Source organism: Leucopleurus acutus (assembly GCF_964270905.1).
Source record: "Leucopleurus acutus genome assembly, chromosome: 15".
Classification (NCBI taxonomy): domain Eukaryota; kingdom Metazoa; phylum Chordata; class Mammalia; order Artiodactyla; family Delphinidae; genus Leucopleurus; species Leucopleurus acutus.
The window spans coordinates 51,299,754-51,326,181 of NC_139157.1; the positions used below are offsets into that span (position 1 = coordinate 51,299,754).

General features: G+C 43.7%; 1 protein-coding gene across 1 annotated transcript in view; it reads right to left on the reverse strand.

Moving 5' to 3' along the window:
- The window catches only part of SOBP (sine oculis binding protein homolog), a gene marked incomplete at its 3' end in the record, with an annotated part of 141,284 nt that overhangs the window by 41,251 nt on the left and 73,605 nt on the right, over positions 1 to 26,428 (reverse strand). The window contains exon 5 of the mRNA XM_082856013.1: positions 7,161 to 7,256. Within this exon, the coding sequence (XP_082712139.1) occupies positions 7,161 to 7,256 (96 nt within the window). The remainder of the gene's footprint in view (positions 1 to 7,160; positions 7,257 to 26,428) is intronic.

Genomic DNA, 26,428 nt, shown 5'->3' on the forward strand with positions numbered 1-26,428 from the left:
AGAGACTCTCGTTAGAGAATAAAGGCAGGTACTTCCAGCATTTGCCTGAAGATTTTGTTTAAACTGATGCCACCTCCTAGATCCATTTTATTAGTAATAAGACTCCTGCTTATTGAACTTTTTCCTAGTCTGTGTCAGGCGCACTAAGCGCTTCATATACATGATCTCATTTACTCCTGGAAACAACCCTACGAGGCAGCTACTATATTTATCTTCACTGTATTGATAAAGGCACTGAGGCTCAGGGCAGGTAAGAAAGTTGCCCAGCTTGCACAGCTGGCGTGTCTGCAGAGCTGGGACTGGGACACCCACTCTTACCCACCATACCACAGTGCCTCCCCTGGAGAACACATGGTCCTCGATCCCTCTCTCTGGCTCCAAGAACCACTGTGATGTACTGTGTGATGGACTGCTCATGTAAGCTAGCATGAACACCAAACCATACGCCTCTGACCTTTTTGCACAATGGCCCTGGAATGGGAAAGGCGAAGATCTCCATGCCTTAGAAAAGGGAGCATGCAGGGGACCAAGGGTCTCCAATCAAATCTAATCCCAAGCAGAGTACCTACCCCAGAGCAGAAGCAGGGGAACTCCAGCCCTCCTGCAGACAGCTTCTCCCCCAAAGAAAGAAACTAAAAAGGGACAGTTAAAACAGGGTTTCAGTGGGTGGTAGGTGAGGGGAGATGGTCTTTGTGGGAGAGGGTCTTTGTACAGGAGAAGAAAAAGGCTCTAAATCACAAGACCATGGCAGCAATGGGAGCCAAGGGGCTAAAAAGAGAAAGAGAGAAGCAGCAGAGCCAGCTGGAGAGCCAGGGGAAACAACAGCACAGATGGAAACAGAGGAATGTGCAGGTGAAATAGGACAACTCAGGTGGAATCCACTCCTCTGCCTGTGTTAAGGTCCAGATGGTCTAGATGGAGAGCATAATGGTGCCACCTCTATTGGAACTGACCCTTGTTCAGTCTAAGATTGGTCCTCTTCTTTCTAAAACGGTCAATTTTTCTTTAAAAAAATCGTTCAGAGAACTGTGGGAACACAGGAGTAGCTCCAGAGTAAAGGGATCTGGAGGGTGGGTAGAAAAAAATGGTCGGATAGGCCAACTCTCTCTAGACAGCAACAAATCCCTGGGGATTTCTGGGTCATTTTACACCTTTGGGGCTTTTACAATTACTATTTCAGGAAACCGGCACACAGCACACTACATACACATACATCATACTATATTTTATTTGATGTGATGGGAGTCCAAGTGTGTCACCATGAATTTTAATTCTCAGTGCCTGGGCTGCTCAGTTGTAACAGCAAAGAAACAGTGTGTCAATTCAAGTTGAGCTGGGTCATGTATCTGGCTTTCCGCAAGACTGGCAGTGTTAAGGGAGGTCTTTGGTCAATTATACCTATTTTGAAAAGCCTATCGAGTTTCAAGTGAAATGTGGCTGTTTTTATCACCTTTTGGGCGTTCTCATTAAGATTCCATGATCTAGCCAGAAAGGCCTAGCAGTAGCTAATATCTGACAGCAATCCAGAATTCCCCCTCACTGCCGTGATGAGGCCAACATGTACTGGTGAGAGGGGCTGGGTTGCAAAGAGATCTGATCTTACTTTTAAATAAACACATTTAAAACTAGGGGCCTATGCAAACTATTCTACGTAGGATGCATAAACAGCAAGGTCCTACTGTATAGCACAGGGAACTATGTTCAGTCTCCTGTGATAAACCATAATGGAAAAGAATGTTTTTAAAATGTACACATATGTATAACTGAATCACTTTGCTGTACAGCAGAAACTAACAGAACATTGTAAATCAACTGTACATCAATAAAAAAAGAAAGAAAAATTAAAATATAGAAGAACAAAGAAGACTCAAGTCATCGCTAGCATTATGGCAAGTCTTTCACCTTAAGGGTTTTTAAAACTCCATCTGAGGGCTTCCCTGGTGGCGCAGTGGTTGAGAGTCCGCCTGCCGATGCAGGGGACACGGGTTCGTGCCCCAGTCCGGGAGGATCCCACATGCCGCGGAGTGGCTGGGCCCGTGAGCCATGGCCGCTGAGCCTGCGCGCCCGGAGCCTGTGCTCCGCAACGGGAGAGGCCACAGCGGTGAGAGGCCCGCGTACAGCAAAAAAAAAAAAAAAAAAAAAAAAAAAACCTCCATCTGATCGTCCAAGCCTTACAAGGCTGTGCTGAGCAGGGAGGGAAAAGCATATTGCATAACCAAGATTCATTGGTTTTATGTATACATAGTCACAAAGCTCTAATTCCCAGTTTACTCAGTCTTAATGGATTCTTCATAGCCAGAGAAGTGGTGTGCTAGTCTTTACAAAAAAACAAAACAAAACCAACCAAACAAAAAAGCATATAGGCTTCACAATACTTCAGCAGAATAAAAGGGTGGGATGGGTAAAGGAGTGGGTGAAGCAAGATTAACAGTTGATAACTGTTAGTACATGGAGGTTCATTATATGACTCTCTACTTTTGTACGTGTTAGGAGTTTTCCATAATAATTTTTTTTTAATCCACAGAAGTACTAGGAATTTCCATGAAGCAGAACTACTGAAGCCTAGACTTGAAAGGATGGTGTCAGTTATTTAGACCTCTGCAAATGGGCCGGCCTGCCAGCTCACCCTGTATCCTTCAGTACCCTATACTCCAGCCAACTTAGTTGTCAAATGAGGTGTGAGTCACCTGGGCTGTACTTTCCCACCTCCTTGCCTTTGCCCATGCTATTTTCCTCTGCTTGGAATGACCCCTTCCCTTATACCCCAGCTCCGACTATAGAAAATCCAACCCACGTAAGGCCTAGATCAAAGGTATCCTCCTTTGTTAAGTCTCTAATTATGGCATGTGGAAATAATCTCTTCCTCCTTTGTACTCCAGAACTTTGTGGGTGCTCTCTAGGGCCACAGCTCACTGTGTAATGATAATAATCATGAAAAAAAGAAGCATGCTGATGATAGCAGTGAATATATACTGAATGTTATATGTACCAGGCACTTTCGATATGTCATCACTTTCGATCCTTACAATATCCTTTGAGGCTATTACCCTTTTATTATCACATTTTACAGATGAAGATCTGAAATGCAAAGAGGTCCAAAAGGCAAAACAGGGGTCCAATGTGATATGATGCCAGATGTATCACCATAAATAGTAAGCCTTTGCGCCTATGATCCTTAGCTACCACACCAGAGTGATATGGTATAAAGTCTAGTTGAGACAAAATTCTAACTTGCAGGAAGACAGGAGGGCCCACATTCCTGACGGTTAACAATACTGCATATGCCTATTCTTCCTACTGAACTGTAAGCTCCTTCAGGGAAGGGGCTGTGTCTTTTTCTATTTGTGAACCCCCAAAGCACTGTCTAGCAAAATGCCTTGTACATAGAAGATGATCAGTAATATCTTGTTAATTGAACACTGCATTAATACAGAGCAGTTCTCCCTAAGGGCGATATACAACTCTTATAATCCACCTTGCTGCCTCCACAAGGAAATGAGATGGACACATCAGCCCACAGAACTGCCTAGGCCACTCTCCTCTCCACCAGCTCTATTCACAAGGCCACAAAACTGAAACAGTTTTCATCTCCTCCCTACATTGGCATTGTAAAGAATGAATTCTTCTTTCAGAAAGAAGAAAGAATTATTCCCCGATGCTATTTTTATTTAGCTTCCCAACTAAGGGCCCCCTCCCCTTTCCTCTGCAAAACTCCCACCCTCAACAGAGTAGGGAAAAGCCAAAAGGAGTCAAACTTTGTCTAGGTGATGACCCGGGAATCTGGAACTAAGGAAGACAGGCTGTTCTCCTCTTGAGTTTCCTTTCTCTTATTTCCCCTTTCAGACTTCCTAAACCCGGGTTCTTTCCAACCAAATTATACCACACTGATTGCTGCTAATCTCTGACCATATGTTAACCTTCTTCCTGAATACAGTGATGCTCTCTGTCCCCTAAGAGCACTTGGGGCTCAAGTGTCTTCAATTCCTTCCCCAAACTCTTTCAACGTTCCTTTTTTTCTAGCTAGAAGTCTTCTCCCTCCAAGGACTCAGCTTATGCTATACTTCTGCTAGGTGTTACCCCAGGTGGCTTTCAAGAACTGAGCAAGTACTAGCTTAAGAGAGGTATGATTTAGGTCCTCCTTCCACTCTGGCTCTTAATGCAATTCCCACCATCAATATGAGCATTTTAATAGGGGAAATGAGAAGGCCTTCTAGTCCCAAAAGAATGAGGCAATAATGGTAAAGGGACTGGCAACAGAGTTGGGATTTGGGACAAGGGCTGGTCATTGAGGCTGGCTCTAAGTGTTCCCTCTTCTGGGCTCTCATAAGCCACGATGCTGTGTTGTTAAAGTGATGTGAATTTCCCACATTTTCTTTTACTGAAAGCTATTTGCTTTGGTCATAAACTTAAGCCAGCAAAAGACCCTGAGGAGTGTGTGTGTGTGTGTGTGTGTGTGTGTGTGTGTGTGTGTGTGTACATACATCTACCTATGAAGAGGTAGATGGGGCCACAGTGAATTGTGATATATCAAATAATACTCAAGTTTTATCTAATGCCACTCATCTTGACAGCCTTGCATTTTCAAAATTAATAAAAAGCATAAGGAAACTGCTACACAGTCACCAACCAAAGAATCTTGGCCACCAAGCTAAATATCTAGTCATCTGTGTTGTACATTAAGTGTGAAGGCACATATCACAGTTTGAGATTTAAATGGGCAAAGCAATACCTACAGGAAATCGACAGTCACATAGCAGGTTTTTCTATCAGCCAATGCTTTCTTTGTCAGTGCCTTCTGATTACACACACTTGTGTATTCTAGGCATCGGTTCTACTTTGCTTTTGTTTAGTTTACTTAATATTCCTCCTCTTCCAAGAAGCAGAGACAATCAATAGTCAGTTATAAAGTCAGAGGCCATGTCCCATCTACCTGGCCAGGGCACTTTCTGTCAGCACCTGTGGCCCAGAGGGTTAGCCTTCCAGCCATGTGTTCCTGATCACCTGGGAGCCTGGAAGTAACCTGTGCCCTCAAGGCTTTCTCCCAAGAGCCATCACCATCTTCCAAAGAGCTCCCCCACTTTCTAAAGCCACCCTTGTTCTAGCGAACCATGCAAGATGGCAGACCCACCCTTAAGGTAAGAAAAGCCCTTTGGAGTGGGGCTTGCAATCTTCTCTCACCAAGTCTTTTTAAAATTTGCCCTAAGCTGCACTAAGAAAACTCCAAGGACTTCCTATTTCTCTCTTATGAATGAACAAATCATTTTCATATAGAAGCATAACTTCTCAGGGCTTCATAACCAGCCAAACACCATCCTTTCTCTTGCAACTGAAAAAAATTACAATTCTCCTTGGAGAAATAAGCTTACTTGTTTTTTCTCTCTATTTCTTTTATTTTCTTTTATCACAAGAAAGTGTACTGACCAAAATAAAGCATTTCTAACAGCGACTAAAAGGACAAAGATTGTACCAATCTCTCAAAATTACTGCCAACACAATATCGTGTTTAAGCACAGCAATGACTAAACATATATTTTCTCTAAAGATAGCTGGAAAAGATGTTCACGTATATGTTTTACTTTCTCCAGTATAAACTGACCACAACCAGAACTCAAGCACATTCATTTTTCCAATAAATAGGAAAAAAAAAATCAAATATGGCATATTAGTTTTAACAATATCTCTAAAAAGAAATAAGCTACTCTCAAAAGCATTTTGATACCAAAACATAGTATAAATGGCCCCTATAGTCTTCTGCTAGAAAATCAGAGTTACGGAGTAAAACATTACAACGAAAATGAAAGAAAAGTGTTCCCCCCAAACAGGTAACGCTAGCAAGCCTGGAGGTTTAAGAACCCTAAGATAAGACATAAGGTGAGTTAAAATTTCAGGGAAAAAAAACTGCACTTATAAGCAACAAATTTGCCTGTGGATTAGTCGGTCAAGGGACGACACACAGAATAAGTGATGCTATTGTAAACCACGCAAACTGTGGAGTGGGAAGGAGTTTCTTACTGTCAACATCCAGCTACTGTGGCTAGAATGAGAAAGAACTGTATTTTTCTCTCTTCTCCTGCTCTTTGGACACTTTGTTTTTAATGAACAGTTGGTATCAGAGCTAAGTCCAAAGACTGTTACATGTGGGATTTCCTAAGGCAGAGACCTGGCAGGGCTGTGCTGTTAGGCCAAAAAACTAAACAGAAAAAGAGACTACCTCAAAATGTAACAAGTGAGCATCCTCATTCTCTTTCAGTGTTTTCATTTAGTTGGAGCAAATGTTTTGCTTTAATGCAATTGAAAAGAAAAGAACATTTAGGGACAACATAGCTAGATCCCTCATAAAGCTTCATTTTCAAAAGCAGTGTTTGAATCTCTAAATAAATGACAATTCATTCTCTGTTTACTTTAGGTAAACAGAAAATGCATTGCAGAGCACTCGTTTTCAAAAGCTAATCAAGAACATTAGGTCCCAACAGATTCATTTAATAGAAATATAATAGGCATTCCTGCTTGCTTTTCATCTTGTCTCGCTATAAATGCTAAAATGAACAGCAAATTAACCCTGCATTGGAACAGAGTCCCTGTCACAGCTGAGATCCTCTCTCTCACGACTTGGAAACATCCCCGCATCCTGTCGCTGCTTTGACTTCTACATAGGAGAGAGAAAGCGCCTGATTGAGTTTGGCAAGAGAGTGTAGGAATACTTGAATTCTAAAGGGAGTACTGCGTGTCAACTCTGCTATCTTTCCTAGCAGAACAAAATATTACCATGTTGTCTCCTAAAATAGTGTACAATTAGGAAGTAGGAGGAGGGATGGGGATGGGATTTTTTTTTTTTTTCTTTCCAAGCTACATACATCAACTGTCTTTTTCTATATTTTTAACTTTACTAGCCATTCTCCAAATGGCTGCTTATCAACTACTATACAGAACAAGCTAATAAAGACAGGGCCATCCAAGCTCTATAATCAGATACAAAAGATTTGCAAACAATTTGAGATCTTATAATTAATATTCAGTGATATCAGAATTAGCATTTAGAACTCTATACAGAAAAACTATAATACTTCAAAACTTATGTAATAATGAACAAACCCTTTCAAAAACTGTTTTCACTGTGCTAAAGTAACATTCTAGACTTGTTGTAAGTATGTTATTCTTACAAGTAGTTCGCAGTTATTCTTGAAGGCAAGCCTTGGAGTTTCCTTAGCATAGTGCTGCTGGGGAAAATTTTCAGCATGTCCATCTTCATCTCTAGCCTGAAGGGAAATATAATGGCCTATTTAGGGACTTACAAATAATGGAAGAAAAAAGCTAAAAGCATAACAGCTCAGATCATTAAACAAACGGGAATCCAGAAATCACAACATTAATAAGAAATTTGTTTAAATACGCAGTATGCCTTTTAGGTATCAAAATTTGGGATTTATTTTTCTTTACATAGTTCAGTTTGAACATGCAAATTCATTGTGGTGTAATATTTAAAACGATACGAAACAAACCAAAAGCAAATAATTTTGTTGAAAATTACCACCACTTCAGACTTCCAGTGACTTTTGTTGCACATTTAGGATTATATGACATACATACGTGTTTAAACTTTTTGGCATGCTTAAGCAATCTCTAGATAATGCACTTTTAAAAAATTCTAATAGCAAGGCCATAAGAAAAGCAATTTGCATAGTTATATTTTGCATTGTAATATTATTAGAGATAAACTGATTCCCCTCAATTTTTAAATAAAGATCTAAAAGGAGTAATGATCTAGTAAGAACAATGATTCTTCAATCAAATGCAGTAAAAAAAAAAAAAAGATTTAATTAAGAAGCTGCATTAAAAGTTACTGGTTATTTTCATCTACACTGTTAATTAAGAAAGCTGAAGTTTAAATGGAGACATTAACAGAACCCATTAGCAATACCCCTTGCATACAGTCTTCCCTTTCTAATCTCCATTGGTTTCTGGTTTGGAGTTGGAGAGAAGAAAGAGGTAGGTGAAAGGAGGCGTGTCTGCAGCACACTCATTAAACCATTCATTTGGGTGACACTTGCACTCTGCTCTGCACTCCTCTTATCTCAGCCCTAACTGCTCTCTCTTTCCTGGCCTCCTGAAATTCACAGCTGAGCTGTCTCCCTCACATATGGCTTGCATATAATTATGCATATTCCATTTTGCACTGCATTAAAATGATGAGCTCCTGGCTCCCTGCCAGCTGATTTTAAAAAGCCCAAGTGAAGTAGGAGAAGGGAGAGAAACACAGGGAGAGCCGCACAGGAAGCAGCAGGTAGTTCTATCTGCTGTCTCTTTAGATAAAATGTATGTCTGGCACCAGGGGAACAGCTGAGAACTACCTGTTGTGATGTATGGACTGAGGGGGAGAAAACAATGAGCATACATCTGTGCATAGCGATGGCAGCGCTGATGTATTGTTTCTCTTTTAATGGCGTGAAATCTGCCCCTGACAAGTATCCCTCAGAGCTCTCAGCTAGACTAGGGACTGTCGTTTTAGAAAGGGATCACTACTCTGTACATTTTAGAATGTACAGCTTGCCTTTCATAAAGGCTTCTGCCACTTATTGCAGGGAGGGAACTGATGGAATTTGGAAGTGGACTGTCATGGTAGTAATACTGGGGTTACAAAAAGTATTTTTGAGATTTACAAACATCTCTGGGATTTGGTGCCTTTTAATTTTACCTTTTATTCCCCCCTCTACCAAATCAGAGTAAAATAAAAATGCAGGATTGGACGATGTGTGACAGAAAAAATGTGTAAGCATGCTCATGTCCAATCAAGGCACTGAAACCACTGATGTTTCTTCTCACAGCATCAGGTCTACTAGGCAGCTACATCAGTGTTTAAGCCAATAGAGCCTTAAATGGGGCCCATTTTAAAGCAGAGTGTATACATAAAAGGCAGCTGTATAAAAAGCGATAAGATGCCAATGGGTAGCAAACATGTCAGATTCTTAAGTGAATTTTAAGGCACTCTGTGAGGTGCAGGTCTCTTGAAGGCAGGGACCACATCTATTTCATCTTTCTTACTCTACTATGCCCAGAGCCTTACTTTTAGTTGGTGCTTAACAAACATTTCAGTGATGAAAAGAAACCCATACCTGGTTAGTAACTAGACCCTACCACAACTCTGTAGAAGACACCACCTCAAAATATGCTAAACTTGGTGGTAGGTTTATTATATTCCTGATGCACTATGATGCATATGCTTGGAAACATACTTGGCATATAGTTTACAAGGGCTACTATTTACATATGTATGTCTATATTCAATATATATGTATCTTGTGTATAAATATTCATAAGGTGGAAGATGTTTATTATGCATGTACTATGTATACACATTCATACACACCAGATGCCTGGGGATATTTTCAACATTAGTGGCAAAAATATATTCATTCCACTTACATGTAAGGTGCTCACAATGCTTTTTATGTTTTTAAAGGACAAAAAAACCCATTAAGGTTTGCCTGTGCTTCCTCAAAGGGGCTCCAGGATCTTATATAAAGTCTCATAATTTATGAGAGTAAATAAAACAGCAGTGGAAGAGAAAGGAGAGGAGGGTTGGAGTGATTAGAAGTGGAGAGAGACAGGCAGAAATTTGCTTCTTTATTAAACCGTGTATTTGCCTCTGCATCACACTCCATGGAGCTTGGAACAGTCTGCCTCTGATCATCAACCTGATTCTTGAGTCCAAGAAATTCCATCCTCCAGCCATTCGCTGTGTTTCCACCACATGCCACAGAGACGGAAAGCATATGACATGCAAGAAGACCAAGCACCATCACCCTCACGTGTGTGTGCACACACAAGCACTCACACACCTCTCACTGACGTAATTCCCTTTTGCATTCTCAAGTTTTTTTTTTTTCTCAAGTTTTTTAATGTAAAATTTTAAATTATTATTACTGGACTAAGTGAAATTAAGTGCATTCATCTAAGGCAGTAGTTCTTTGCTCTAGTTGCATATGAGAATCATCTGGGGTGTTTTTTTTTTTTTAACATATTGATGCCTGAACTCCCCCTCCCCACTATGTTTCCAAGATTCTGATTTAACTGGTCCAGGGTGGGGCCTCGACATGGATTTTTTTTTTTTTTTTTAAAGCTCTCAGGTGGTAGTAATGCACAGGCAGCCCGAGAACCACTGATGTCAGGAGTGTGCCTGGAGGAGGGGTATTGAGAGGGGGCCCTGAGCGGACTTGTCAGCATGGCCTCCAGCCAGGCCCCAGGCCCACTGGAGTGAACAGCTATGCAACACTAGGAGGATACAGGATGTGTCTCCAGCAGTGGGGTTTACTCCAAAGATTTAGAGATTTCATGACTAGCTGCTTAAAGCAAAATATTCTCTTTATTTATTTTTAGTTTCTGGTGTGACAAATAATCTTGGAAGAACTACTATACCTTTTCTTCAAAAAGGCCTTCCCGAACCTCACTGACCAAGTCAAATACCTCCACTCTGCCCTCTCTTAGGCCTGACACAGGTGCACCCTTACACTGGCTGCTGTAATTTTTGTCTTCCCCACCAGACTGCAAGCTTTCTAAGGGCAGGATGGTGTCTGGCTTCTCGCCATTGGATCGTCGGCCCCAGCCACTGACTGGAGCATAGTAAGCGCTCTGTAGGAACGAGTTTAATTATCATTCCACAGCAACTTGTGGCAACCTTAGACAAAATCCATTAGAACTTCTTTACCCTACACGCGCAGATTCATTTCAGCACTTCAGATTCATTTGTATATTGAAGCCATTGCCTTTTTCTGCATCTGCCCCATTATGGGTGGCAGACAATGGCGTACCATGCAGGTAGACAGAGGGAGTCCACGACCCCTGCAGGGAGGGTATGTAAACACTGAAGCTGCTCGGAATCACTGCTCACAGTAATAACACAAAGCAGACCAACTTTCGGCTGGTTTCATTATTGTTCTGGAATTCTCTAAGGACTGTGCCTCCTCTAATGGCCTGTGTCGAGGCAGACCACCCCACCACCAGTTCGTGGTATCCACCGGGGCCAGGAGACCGGTGTTGATGTCTGACTTTGTTCTAAAGTGACCAGTTCTTGGGCGTCCCTGGTGGCACAGTGGTTAAGAACCTGCCTGCCAATGCCAGGGACATGGGTTTGAGCCCTGGTCCGGGAAGATCTCACATGCCGCAGACCAACTGGGCCTGTGCACCACAACTACCGAGCCTGCGCTCTAGAGCCTGCGAGGCACAACTACTGAGCCCACGTGCCACAACTACTGAGGCTGCACGCCTAGAGCCCGTGCTCCACAACAAGAGAAGCCACCACAATAAGCCCACGCGCCGCAACGAAGAGTAGCCCCCGCTTGCTTCAACTAGAGGAAATCCGCACGCAGCAACAAAGACCCAACGCAGCCAAAAATAAAAACAAACAAATAAATAAATTTATTTAAATAAATAAATAAAGTGACCAGTTCTGACAGAAGGAATGTCAAAACACGTCATGATGAACTAACTCTCTCCATGGGTCTTATTCTCAACAGCTTTATTCTGACTAATATGCTAGAGATTTATGCCAACTATGGGGAAAAGCAAATGGGAAACTTTTTCACATTTTACTACAAATGTGATTGTCAAACCAAAGGTGCATTTTTGATCTATTATTGTAAGAAGGCTTCACTTCTTGCCATGGAATAGAAATAAAACTGAAAGTCCTTCAGTTAAACTGCAAGGGGATTTCCCCATCTCGCTTCCAGTCATGCATCTATTTTCATGCCATGCCTAGCATTTGAATAAATAATAGATAATGTGAAAAACTAAGACTGATTTTCCCTCTACCTCAAACACCTCTGGCTTAAACAAACTTTATTTTCACCTCTCTTTCCCTGTGAATCATCACTAATTTACTTTTTAAATTTTGATTCTTACATTCAGCAAACTTTATTTCTTCTTTCAAAGAATCCACTTATTCCTTTGGGCTAAAGCCTTGGTACCATGTGCATATCCAAGCAAGATCAGCATCTTTTCTCCTCTGGAGGATTCCTTTAGAAAATGTGGAACATTCTAAAAAGAGCTCTACTGGCCCATCCCAGAAAAGTGCAATGTTTCTGACTCAATGAAAAGGTTAACACTGTTGCCATTTAAGTGGAAAGATAACTAGGCTTGGGAGTTAATACCTCCCTGTGAGGAATGGGACTTTACACCTCCCTGTCATTGTGATTTCAGAACTTCTTTGGAAAACAAGAAAAGGTTCTGCCTGGAATCAGAGCTCGGGGGAGCACTGCAGAGCTTCCAGACTTTGCTTTCCAACCCTTTAGCAGATGTAGCACGTGTCAGCTCACACATGTGCTGCGGTGACTAGACTTGGGAACATCAAAAATAGTGCATCTCAAAGTTGCAGGCGTACGCTTAGAGATACAGAGCTCTAGAGCAAAAATTTTAGATTTTATAACTAATTTTTGGAATCAGAAGCAATAGAATTTCTTTTCAAAATTCAAGATAAATTGAATTTATCACAGGGAGACCACTTCTGAAAACCCCTGGAATTTCATTTTCTGGTGTACCATTTCTGGTCTGAACTTCCTTTGTTGAATGTCTATACACACTGTCTTGAGGAAGCAAAGAGAGGAATAAGGGGCAGCTGCCACACGTGGCCTTTCAGCACGTCACGAACATCTCTGTGGACTTGACGTAAACAACAGCCCAGTTTCTTTGCCGCTCAGTGAAGTTCAGCCAGTGCTGGCCCTGGGCTGGACAAGCACAGAGAGGCCTCCGGAGTAGCTCCTACTTCCACTTGAGGTACCGTCAAGTTACTCTCATCTCAGTGGCCCAATTCCTCATGACTGAAAGCCCTGTTCCCTTCAACTGGATTCCTGTCCCTTACCTCATTTCCTCAGGGTAAAACCAGTTTCCATCTCTCCTCCCCTACCCTTCTCCTGGAAAATTCTTAGGCATCTTTTAAGCCTTCATTCAGACTGCAGCTCCTTTAGGAACCCACTTGAGACCTCTTCCTCCTGGTCTAACCTGGGCTTTGTACCCCTCTGTCTCTCTATATCCACTCCCTCCATTGCACTGTACTATGACCATCTATGTGTTTGCCTTCCCCACTAATCTGTGTGGTCCTTGAGTGCAGAAACTGTGGTCAATTCAGCTGCAAATCGCTAGGGCCTCATCTAGTGCCTGGCATATAATAAAGGCTCCATAAATGGTAAGTGAGTGAGAGAATGAATGAATGAATGAGTCCCTATCCTTTAGCCCTAGCAACTGGACATTCTGCCTTGCACCCCAGTCCCCAGAGGTGAATGTTCTGCCCCTGAACCGAGGAGAACTCTCCATACTGAGTCTCAGCAGGGCTCTGCTGGCGCTTTCTGACGTCATCTGCCTCACACCTGGACCATCACCGACTATTCCATGAACTTCTGCCCAACTTGATTAGTGTCCCTCCCACTTGGTTAGACACTAGGGTCTTAGCCTGAAGATCCCGTACTCAAGTTGGACTTTAGCCAATAATCCTTTTGTCCCATATGTTTCTCTCCTCCACCTCCCACCTGGACTGACTTTTGCCTAACAAAGATCAGTCTAACCTCTGGTCTTTGCCTACGAAACTCTCATCCCCCAAATTCCGTTCCTAGATCAACCAACCTGGTGCCTCGCTCCCTGTTTCTTTATCTCACCTAGTCATAGTGCCCCAAGTCCATCTGGGACTCCTTGGTGTAACTCACCCCAGTTAGGACTCCTCTCTCACCTTCCCTACCAGAATGGAAACGCCTGAGGGCAGAGACGGTGCATTATGTATGAAGCCCCCATGCTCAGCGAGTACCTTGTATAACAATCCTATAAATATACGTTGAATGGATTCATTAATCCTTTGGCCTTCCTTAAGGTAAGACCTAGAAATGCCCTTTTTTCTCTACTCTGAGCTGCCTATCTCTACAGATGGGTTGTTTCTATGTAGGTACATATTCAAGTCACTGAACATCAGAAGGCAGATGGGTCATGACAGGATTGTGTGTGCATGCAGCTTGGGCAGAGAGTTTTCTTTCTAGACGGAGGACTCCCACCTGGCATCAGGCTCCCTGCTCTGGAGATACTCCAGGCACCCAGAAACTTCAATGTGCGGAGCCAGGCATCTGCTCAATTCATGTTGCTACCAATCTTTGCATCCCGATCCTTTGCCCTCCCTTTCATTAGCTTGTCACTGAAGACTGACTATGGGATTCTGCAGCAGTGCTGCTTTACTTTGCTCTTTTAACAAAATGTATTTAAATTCCCACTTAGCATGTGGGCCAAGGGAGAAGCTGTTTCCCCCAGCGAAGTTCCTCCTAATTATCCATCCTCCTCAACTGGCAAGCAGAGGGGCTCTCTCCATACCTCTTCAGGCCCCTCTGACAGCTCACACATCTCTGATGGATGAGATGGACCTATTTGCTGCTGCCCTTTTTTCACTCCATACAAACCTTTATATGTATCATAAATTTTTAATAGCCAATTTCGAGTCTTCAAAGAATAACGGTAACAAACATGCAACATGAAGATAATGGGAATCCAATCATGTTTATGGCCTCCATGAGCATCTCCTTAAACGACGTCAGGTCAGAGCTGCTCAGACCTGCGAGTGTATGAGGCTACAGGGCTGATCTCGCGCCTGATTAATGGCTGCCCTCACTCAGGGCCCTAATGGATTGCATGACAGTTACGGCAACAGATTCCACATCAGCCTGAAATACAGCTACCACACGGACTAAAATATATCATCCTCAATCCAGCACGTTACAGCTGTGTCTGGAATAATCAGAGCAGTTGCTAAGTGGTTCTGAAATCCCTGTTTTTGCTTTTCCTTTTTAAAATCTACTTTCTCTTTAGAGAACAGGTGACCCTTCTGGATTCATCTGGCACTGCTATTTGTCAGGTCACCTGAGTGTCTTTGTTTGGTAAGAACTGTTTTTTCAAAGTGGCCACATGTAAGACCCGGCAACTGGGGCATGTGGCCCCTTCTTTTCAATTCTCAGCTAAAGCGACATCACCATCACATTCCAGTCAGCTTCTGATCATCCCAGGACCCTTGATCCACAGTGGATTATCCAGACTCCTGACTGCTCCCCTTCCCCCCCTCCCACCTCTGCCCATAGCCCGCCATTTGGTTTTTCGCTATTCATTTGCATCTATTACCCTGGGACCCTAGAGGGGAAACAGAAGGCAGGGAATCCCAGATGACTTTCTTTTCTTTGACCAGAAACCACAGAAATGCCATAATCAAGGTCCAGATACAACAGGGTTGCCTCCATCTTCTCTGGACAGTTCATATGCTAAGCCGCAGACAACCCCGTCCCCTGGGTGCCCACTAACCTGCAGACGGGACTGTAGAGACCCAGAGGCTGATCTCAGCAATCAGCCTGCACTCTTGTCACTGGTTCCCTACCAGCTCTGACTTTGAGTCCACTTCCATACCACTCCCAGCTCTCCACTCTCACCCTTGACTCTGGCCCTGCCTTGGGCCCTTTCATCTGTGCACTTGGCCTGCCTGGAGCCTGCAGTCCCTCGTGGACTTAGCTTTGGACCGTCCACTCTGGTCCTCCACTCTGGACAGCCACAGGAGGGTTACTCTGGTCACTGCTTTGGCCTGGGACAGTTTTACGGTCAGCATCCAATAACAGTGCCCCAAGTACGATTTGTCTTAAAGATTTCTTTAGCAAGAAACAGAACTGTGAATTATGCAATGTGTGTAACGATCTAAAATTGGCCTGAACATGAAGAAGAAAGACCAGGACTAGGTGTAAAACCCTGACTGTCACTGTGCACTGTCCACACAGATGTTCCGACTGACTTGGAGCGGTGCTGTGATTTATGTGGAGGGGGCAAGCAAAGAAGAAGGACAGGGGGACCGATCCATGGGCTCTGCCTCCGGGTCTTTTAGATCGTGAAGTCAGAATGCGATTCTGAACAGGATGGTCCTCCTGACAGCTCCAATTATGATCCACGTGAACCTTGACCTGTTAACAGAGGCACCATCAGGCTTAGAGGAACAAAGTGTAAATTACCTGGCTTCCAACCCCAGGACCAATCGGCAAAGATGGCAGCACAGAGGCTTCATGAATAACAACCTCTGCTCAAACAACACTCTCTGGAGTCTTAGTTTTTAAAGCCCAGTCATTCTGCAGATGATGAATGGAGGTAATAAAAGGTGGGATTGTGGCATGTTTAAATAGGAGATAATCATTTGCGCAGAATTTGGGGTTGACAGAAAGGCCTGTTGAGGCCTTTCTGCCGAGTATCAGGTTAAAGTCCATTTTTGGATGACAATTTCAGTTAACACTTGTTCCTCTGTTGTGATTACTATTATCATTATTATTATTTATTATTATTATACTTCCAGGAAGTATATTCTGGAATCAAAGCCCAGGTGACAAAAGACAAAAAATGACCTGGGTCTCCACGTCCTCTCCCTTTTTAGAATAACTGAGAACAGGGGATGCGTAGGCTCCCTGTACAGTGAGCGGCCCTCCCCCTTCCCCCCCATTTGCTTTAATCCCTCCCTCACCCAACCATTCTGGTACCAAAATTCCCAAACTATTCCACTTCCTCTGCACCCTGGTATCTCAGTTGCCCAGTGTGATTCTAGATATGAGATAACTGGTAGCCCCACTGGAAGGAGGTTTCCAGACCACAGACTGGACCGCATTGGAGAGAACGTTATCACTTCCAGAACTTCCAACTCAATGACCGCTTCACAGGGCTCTTACCACAAAGGAAGAAAACTCAATATAGAAGTCACTTTGACAGTAACACAAGACTCAAGTCTGTTCTGTGCAAGACACCATGCTAAGAATTTTGCAGACTTCAGCTCATTAAAGCTCCCCAAACCCTTATGAGGTCTGTATTACCATTACCACCTCCATTTTGCCAGCAAGGAATCTGAAGTGTAGCCAAGTTAAGTACCTTGTCCAAAGCTAAAGAGCTGATAAAGACAAAGCTTGGCAGGTGTCTCGACAGCAGGCACCGGCTCCTGTCCCCACACCGCAGGGGCTCTTCCACAGCGGCACAGCCAGCAGAGGAAGCCTGGCTGACAAGGAGCAAGAGAAACGGCAGACATTTTCGGAAGGCAGAGAAATGATGGCTCAAACGTCCCTGTGGGTCCTGGTGGGAAAGAGGGACATCTTGCCCTGTGGTCTCCCCTCTTCATGGTGAAGCACTGATGCCCAACGCAGCTCAAATGGAGGTGGTCACGGAAGCTGGCACCCCACAAGGGCCTGAGGGGCGGTCTACTAGACCACAGCCAACACAAGCAACAAGAAGACACCAAAGCCTGAGCAGACCGAAATCCTGAGCCCACCAAGGTGGAGGGCAATGGCCTCTCCAAGTATTCTGCCCTTGAGGTATGGGGCAGAGACGGGGAAGGATGGGAGGGGAGAAAGGGTGAGGAGTGGACATCGAAATGGGAGTGTGCCAAGGAGTCTTGCACAGCAGTAGGAGGAACTCTGCATGGAGATGGGGAAGGACACATCCTTGAACTTGACGGACTTCTCATTAGGGGGCCTGTTTGTTTTCAAATCTCTCTTATATTTTGGTTTCATCCTACAAATTTAAGATTATGGGATCCTAAGGTGAGAGTGGGAGCCCAAATCTTTTCTTGGATATCAAGATAGATTGAGACGGGCTTCCCTGGTTGTGCAGTGGTTGAGAGTCCGCCTGCCGATGCAGGGGACACGGGTTCGTGCCCCGGTCCAGGAAGATCCCACATGCCATGGAGCGGCTGGGCCCGTGAGCCATGGCTGCTGAGCCTGCGTGTCCGGAGCCTGTGCTCCGCAACGGGAGAGGCCACAACAGTGAGAGGCCTGCGTACCGCAAAAAAAAAAAAAAAAAAAAAAAAAAAAAAAAAAAAGATAGATTGAGACATGTTTTCAAGGACAAAGGATTCTAAATTCATAAAACTCTTCTTGTGGCTCTTGCCTAAGCATAGAGCATAAAACTGTTATGGTTTGATGTGGAAAATAGTAAAAGGGGAATAAGAATGATCAGTTGATATAACTATTACTAGTATTAGCTTTCCTTTATTAATAATAACAAGTAGAATGCAATCAAGTATCCTAGTGTGATAAAGAAACTTCATTCATTTCTTTGCCTTAAGGGATGACAGACCTTTCCCTTTGGATTATATTAAAATGTTTTGCCCAAATTCATAAACTGTAGGTTGCACTACTCCAAATTTACACCAAACCACTTTGTGTGGCACTGTGACTTCACAGAAAACAGACCACAATGACAAGAGCACTTACATAATTTTTTCCTGAGGTCTCATTCATTCATTCATCACTCATTGAGCATCTACAACTAAGTATTCAAAATGAATGGCATCCAGCCCACATGCTCAACACATTTTAATTTCTGAAGTTCAATGATAACAATAGAACGAACGATCCCTAGCCAAGGTCTAACCATACACCTTCTGGAGTGTCGAATATCATACGTTTATATCCTATTTAAAATTTAGATTTTTAAATAATTATAAATTTGAAAGGTAAATAAAAGTAAACCACAAAAAGTAAGGAGTAGAAAATATTCTCCTAAACACACAAGAATTATGAGGAAGTAAAAACCAAGAAAAAGCAAGAGAAAATTCTGAAAGGTTGAGCAGCCCTGTGCCATTTGGTTGAAGAAGTTAGTACAGAAAGGGGTGAAGAGAGCCATTTGGTGCCAATAACGAGCTGAGTGTGATTTCCGGTGCTACTGATAAAAACGGGGGACGTAACATCCAGCTTAGAAATTCGTTGCAAGGATTGAATGAGAAAATCCATCACATGTCCCACACAATGCCTGGCACAGAGTAAGAACTCCATAGATGACAGTTATTTAAATTTCACAAGTCCACTTCTTTTCTGGAGAGAAAAACTCAGCTGGCAGGAAGGCCATAGTGACTCAGTATCTTTTCTTATCATTAAAGTCTTGATTCAAATCAAGGTGCAGGCAGCTATAGGCCATGGTCAGCAGCGAGAGGCAAAGGCGAAGACACTGGCGAAGGTTTGAGGGCTTTTAGAAATGCATAAACACACCCTCTAATCAGGATTCTAACCCCCTACACAGCATCGGTACTTAATGACGGCTTCTATCTCTCTTCTGCCAGCTGACTACCCATTGTGCCCTCTGCAAATAAGGCATCGTTTTGTTTTCTAACCTCTTTATCTCCTCTTATGTTTCATGAGTAACATCTCCATCGAGAAACTTTCCACCCTCACTGGGCAGCTCCCACCCACATAAGCAGCCTGGGATTCCTGGAGACTGCTACATGTTGAATTCCACCACCTTCACCACACTTGTGCCAAATTAACAACCAAGGTTTTATTGCTGGTACCCTTCTTTACCATTCACATCATCCCCCTTTATTCCCTATTTTCCAGCTACTAACTTCATCCTGTATGAACTTTGTTTCTAACTCAGTGATAGACGACACCTGTATCATTTGCTGATTTCAATGCTCAGCAGAGGTTGGACATGTATACATGGTGACCACACACTCTTTCCAAACTGAATGGCCTCACCAAAGATGGATAGGAGCAGACAAATAGAGGCGAGGAAGAATTTCCAAACAATCTAATATTTGGTTCACCATTTTCAGAAAATGTGCAAATGAGTGAATATTATTTTCTTATTCAAAAGGCTAGGGCTTTTTTAAACTAAATGTTGCAACTCTTATTAGGTTCTTATTTGTTTTAAAATTCAGTTCAATATTGTTGCCTTTGAGGTTTTTTTGTGTTTGTTTCTTATTGTGTTTATCCTCATCTTTCGGACACATCATCCCTCCTTCCCAACCCTTAGACAGGACTCTGAATCACCTGGCAATCCCCTCACCATAAGTGAGAATCCCCTCCTCCACTTAGTCACCTGTACAATCAGAAACAGCTTTCTTTTATTTTACTGATCTATTTCATCTTAAAGTAAAATGCCCTCCTTGTACAAAACATTTTCATTTCTTTCCACCCCTTGCCCTGTCGCAGGAAGCTGCTGTACGGGTACCATATAATGTTTATGCTCATTTGTTTCGTTATATTACATCCTGCCCTCCTGCTCTAGGATCTGATGTCTACAAAGATATAATCAGAATTGGTTTAGATTAGTGTCTGTGGCAGCAATTCCTATAAATGATACAGACAAGGCAGTAGCTATAATGTCTGTCTTGTTTCAAGGTAAAAATGAAAAATGACATCTTTGATGGAGAAGACTCCACGGAGACCCGGGTGGAAATGCAGCCGGTTCTCCTGCTCACAGACATCTCTCTTTCCTGTCATATGGCTGACAGGTGTGTAATCATGTTCCTTAGTCACAGTTTGTGTTAAAATAACCAATTACCAAATGAATAAGAGTCGAGTCCCAGTGTGACTGTTGCCACCATTGCAAAGTGATGATGTGCTTCTAAAACACAGGGCTTGGACTTCCCTGGTGGCGCAGTGGTTAAGAATCGCCTGCCAGGCTTCCCTGGTGGCACAGTCGTTGAGAGTCCGCCTGCCGATGCAGGGGACATGGGTTTGTGCCCCAGTCCAGGAAGATCCCACATGCCGCGGAGCGGCTGGGCCCGTGAGCCATGGCCGCTGAGCCTGCGCGTCCGGAGCCTGTGCTCCACAACGGGAGAGACCACAACAGTGAGAGGCCCGCGTACCGCAAAAAAAAAAAAAAAAGAATCTGCCTGTCAATGCAGGGGACATGGGTTCGAGCCCTGGTCCGGGAAGATCCCACATGCTGCGGAGCAACTAAGCCTGTGCGCCACAACTATTGAGCCCACGCTCTAGAACCGGTGAGCCACAGCTACTGAGCCCGCGTGCCACAACTACTGAGCCCGAGCGCCACAACTACTGAAGCCCACGCGCCTAGAGCCCATGCTCCGCAACAAGAGAAGCCACCGCAGTGAGAAGCCCGCGCACCGCAACAAAGAGTAGCCCCTGCTCACCACAGCTAGAGAAAAGCCCACGCGCAGCAACGAAGACCCAAAACACCCAAAAATAAATAAATAAATTTAAAATAAATAAATAAAACACGGCTTGAAGGGGAGGCTCTGATGCGCTCCTCCCCAGCCAAGGATGCTCCCCGAGGCTAAGAAGCCTTTTCTACTCCACAATAAATTTGCTAAAATGCAGGACATTTCTCCCCTGGTCCCTGCCCTTAGGAATGAAGTTTCCGACAGGGCCACCACGGATGGTCTGTGGGACCTCCCAGGCAACTCAGTATCCGTACCATTTCCTGTCCTTGATCTTTCCAGAACACATCACCCTCGCCTCTCATTGAGTACCCAGAGGTGCTCACCCACCTGACCGCCTGCCCACCTAGATTTCCACATGAACAGGGCAGTATCTACCATCAGCCTATTCTTCCCCCCATGGTGTACATCACCTTCCCTGAGACCCCACAGTGACAAGAGACAATGCGAAAACCCAAGAGCCCTGCCATTCCAAGCCTATCCTCCCAGGCAAGGAATTCCCCAGACCTACGGCTCGGGAAAGGTGGGGTGGCACACAGGTAGCCTATACGGAGACACGTGTCGTTCTATGTTGTGGTACAGTCAACAGTCGCAAATCCATCAGCACTCACAAACAATGTAAGCACAAAAATCACACTTTTGATTGGCCCAAAGGTTATTTGTTAACATGCTGGGGAAGAAAGTCTACAAATAAATCACATGAAATCAATGTAGCAAGTTGAGATAATGACTTAGTAACAACAGATCAATTATAATAGCACTGTTATTATGCTTCATCAAATATAATAACCCAACCCCTCCTGTTGCAGGGCCTGTGGGTAGAGGAGCCCTACCTCCCAGACTGGCGGCTAAAGAAGTTGAAGGACAGGTAAAAGGCAGTTACTGCCCTGTGGCTTGGTTTCCCATCTGTGAAGCAGGGCTAGTACTCGTTACCCACACTCGGTTTAGTGATAGAGTGGCTATAACCTCCATGTTACACTGACACATATAGATCACGAAGAGAGTTTGAGTTTGAGTTGAGCGGACATTTTTTGATCAGAAATACTGTATGCTTTCAAACAAACAAGTTTCCAGTAAAGCCAAAGGTAGTGACGATTCAAATTTTCAGCAGCAAATATGAAAGTAAAATACAATTAACCAAAAAACTCTCTGAATTGGTTTACTTCAGGTAAAGTATACAAGGAGTGAAAAGTACAATTATCTTATATCTCTCATCTTTTTTTTTTCCTTATCATAGAAGAAGTTCCACCAGAAGATTTACCTATAAAGACCAGACCAATGTTACTTTCCTGTAAAAAGGCTTGGTAAGCTATGCTTTGCATGAGATGAAGGACAAGAAACATTTACGGGGAAGAAAAAATAAATCAGCTGGTTTTCCTCTCATGTCATTCCTCTGTAACTGATGAGTTTTTAACCACAGTCTTGTTATCCTCATTAGCATAATTGCTAATTACACCTCTCCTCTCCTACCAGAAGGGCAACCGGAACTCCACACCGGCCTCAACCACGCCTGGCACCCCGGACCAAGGCTGAGGGGGCAGGATGAGGTTAGGGGCACTGTGTAAGGTGAGTGGAAAAGAGTGGGACAGATGAGCTAACAAAGGGGGGGTAAAAAATGCAGGTGGGTGTTGAAAGCCAGGGTCTCTTTCCAAGGAGGTGGCGAGGCCTGGTGCCGCATTGCGTTCGGGGTGTCTCTCCTCCACTTACTCAGGCACTCCTGGCAGTTTTGGCAGTGGCACCTCGGGGGAAAAGCACACTACTCTGCACATATGGTGGAAAGAGTCTTGTGCATCAGTTGAATGCATGCTGTACTACATACACATTCTGTTTTATCTCCGGGCCCAGCCGTGCTGCAAACGCTTGCAAATTGGGAAACCTTCTGTGCAGTAAAAACACGGACAGGAGAAGCTAGACTGTGACTTATAAGATGTGACACCAGCCAAAAAAGCCAAAGTAACAAAAAGTTAAGGCGGGTGCTTCACACTCATCGCAACAAAGGCAGCTCTGCAAGGCAGGGAGGGACTCACAGCCAGCATTTATCTCATTCCCCTTCATCCTGTGGTTTCAGGCCCAACGGATGGGCTTCCCTTCCACACACACGATGCCCCTGGGGAACCTCTGCCTGTATCCATTGCCGATTTCGTTTTTGGAATGCTTGAAATTTATATGGACAAAATAGCAGTGAAATTTCTCAGATGTGCCTTGGAAGAGGCTAGCGATGAAATGGCTATTTCTGGGCTCTGTCTCATCCCGAGGCCTCTAGCGGACCACACTGCAATGGGATGCCACTGCCCCTGGTGAGTCAATGGCAAACTTTTCACTCCATAAGTGTTTCTAAAAGCACAATCTGATACTGCTGAGGATTCAGAACTCCCTGTATATGGGGGATGCAAAAGGGGCAAAGTGCTGGATTGTTCTGACCCTGCTTCTCACTCTTCCTTTACCTGACCCCCCCCCCCAATAAAGTATGATTTCTTGAAGTAACTTTTAAAATAAATGGTTCCTAATTAAGGAGATTGATATAAAAACCCATTCTCCCTTTAAATCAGAGCTCTTCCTTTCTTTTCTGTTCGCCTCGTACGTGCGTAGGGAAAAGGTGTGAGAGTGTAAAGATTTCTTTAATAAATGAAGACTATTTTTACACGGGTCAACGCATTAAGGTTTCCATTGCTCTTTTTCAGCCTGCGGAGAGTGGTAATGTCTCCCTGTTTCACAAATGAAGATACTGAGATGTAACCAGGTGATCCAACTGAAGGCACAAAAGAATTATAATACGGGGTTCATGGCAACATACTGACTGGTTAAGGGATAAAAGGAAAAGAGCAGAGGGTAGCCAGGGTAATACCCAATATAGTCCCCACTATCTGCTGGTACCTTTCTTATTCAAGGACATATCTCTCCCCCCCTAAACCTTTCGTCTGTGCGACATCAGGGGTGGTAAAGGAGCAACAGGCTTAATAATGCTAAGTGTGTGTTGCTCCTTCCCTCACTTAATCTGTGTGTAGAATTCGTGATTTCGATTCCATGTTATTCAGAATCATCCTCTCACACGTTAGGAGTGACGGAAGTTATTAACCCCAAACTGGTGGGAAGCTCGGAGTTGCCTGAGGCATGCTTTGCCTTATTTCAGTCAGTTGTTCATTTTCAATATGTTTTTAGTTTGTCGAGTTGCTAGAAACAATAAAATACATATTTAAAAGATTGTGTTTTATAAGGACTCCACAGGCAACTTCACTCTGCACTTTCCACTGTCCTGTCTTATTTTTCTTTGTTCTTGTGGCTGCCTTTTTTTTTTTTTTAATTTGTTGAAATATACAGAAAAAAGTCAGTCATTGGAAGTGACTCTTGCCATTTAACTCTACCTATTGACAACAGCGTGTGATTGTTACTGATATATTTGAAATTCTTAATGGAGATTTCTGAGAAGGATATGCATACCGAAGGGAAAGTAATATATTACATACTTGGATAAAGCCCCAGGTCCTTAAAATGGACAAGGTCATAAGAGAACCAGCCAGTTGCGTTTAAATACTTCCCCTCCTCCTACACGCCCACACTAGAGCCAGAAAAGGTGGAGCCAGGGGAGAGCCTCTGGGCTACTTTCAGAGTCTCTTTACTAGTTTTCCCTTTCAAACCTCCCTTCCATGCCAGGGCTGCCAGGGCAAAGACACACCTTCAGCATCACAGCTCACCCCTGGATGAGCAACCACTGTCTACGCCACAACATCCTTCCTCAACCACGAGATTACCCCCTCAAAGCCTATATTATTGGGCATTTCAAGTACGGCTATTTTGTTTTGTATCATCAAAATACCTGTGTATTTTACTAACCAAATTCTGAGATTGGATTGCATTTTCACACACAGTATATATTCAATCCTTAACCAAGGCTCCTCTTAGATGAACTTCTTCCAGCATTCTGAATTCATTTTCCTTATCTCATCAACTATAGGAATTATGGGAATTATGTAAGATCTGGCCCCTTCTCTCAAGGAGTTTTCTGCTTGGTTAAGAAGATTAGACATACACACATTAAAGAGAGGTAAAAACTGGCAGATTCTTGTTTAAATATGTACCCTGCTTTCCAAGGCCATGGGAGAGAGGTATCCTTTTGGGCTGAAGGTGGTCAGGAGGAGATGCAATTTAGCTGAGCCCTGGAGGGAGGCTTTCAATAGGGTTTTTTGGGTCATTTTTAAGGTCCTGTCCATCTTTCAATTTCACACTCAAGGAGCAAGACTAAAGAGGAAGAAAATGTGCTTTTGGATCAGAACCACAAGTCTGGTTCTAGATGATTGAACCCTATACTTCTACCATCTTCCCCATGTGCTTCCTGACATTTCTTATCCACTTCTAGATGTAGTCATTTTTTTTCTTTCCTCCTTACTACATAAATAGGAAATGAATGAAAAGCCTTTGATGACCCTTGACACCTAGCAAGGTGCTTGACACAAGTCAACATTCAATAAATGTTGGGCAGTAAACTTGAGATATCAGTCAAGGTGTCTACCTATCACATCCCTTTCCAAGGGACTGTGTACCCTGTTTTGTACCATGTGACCCAGCCTTGGCTGACTGGAGCAAGGATATGCACATGACCGACCCAAGGGCGGCCATTAGATAAGCTGTCCAGCAACCCACGATGTGCCCTGTTGCAAAAAGACAGACCGATTGCATCAGATTTCCTCTCTCAGGAACGAGAACTAGAACACAGCAAGAGACTACAACAGGTAAGGATGGGACCTGAACTGAAAGATCACAACATCAAGGGGAGCTGGAGAGGCCGTGATGGAGTTGTGCGCGCTGAAGTGATGAGGACCACGAACTGTGGGGAAGCAATGAAGTCTGGTTGATAGAGAGAAAAACATGGAGCAGAGAGCCAGAGAAACTCAGAGATACCAAGAGAGAGGAGGTGGAGAGAAGCCAAGCCCTAAAGCTGCCTCAGTTCTCACTGCTTTCTGGTTCCAATTCCAGCTCCCCTTCCCTAAAGAGCCTGGCTAAAATAGACAGGAAGTTCTTCTCTCTTCAGTTTAACTCCACTCTCTTCCCTTTCAAAAGTCTCAATGCTTGTATTCTTTCTCTCCCACGGTGGAGAGGGAAAGTGGCTACTGCAGATGGAAGGGGCCTCAAAGGGTGAACAAACAACGAGGATTTTGCAACCATCACGTATCTCATCACAAACCTCCATTACCTGCTGGGTCCGATACACAGGGCACTGCATTAAATCTTAGGAAAGGGAGTGAGAACGGTTTGGGTTTTGTTTTGCAGGAGAAGACAGCAGTGTTAACAAGCACAACCAGGTTGCCTGTTTTCCTTCGTTACCTGAAACCACCACTAAATGCATGGATTAGACAATGCTGTCTGTTTGGTGAAGAGTGGAGTCTGAGTAGATTCTATTTTTTACAGAAAATTAGCCACAGCCTTTCACCCTTCGGGGCATCTGTCATTTCTAATTTCTGAGAGTGGCAGATGTCAGCTCCCTTAGCAAGGGACAATTTTTAA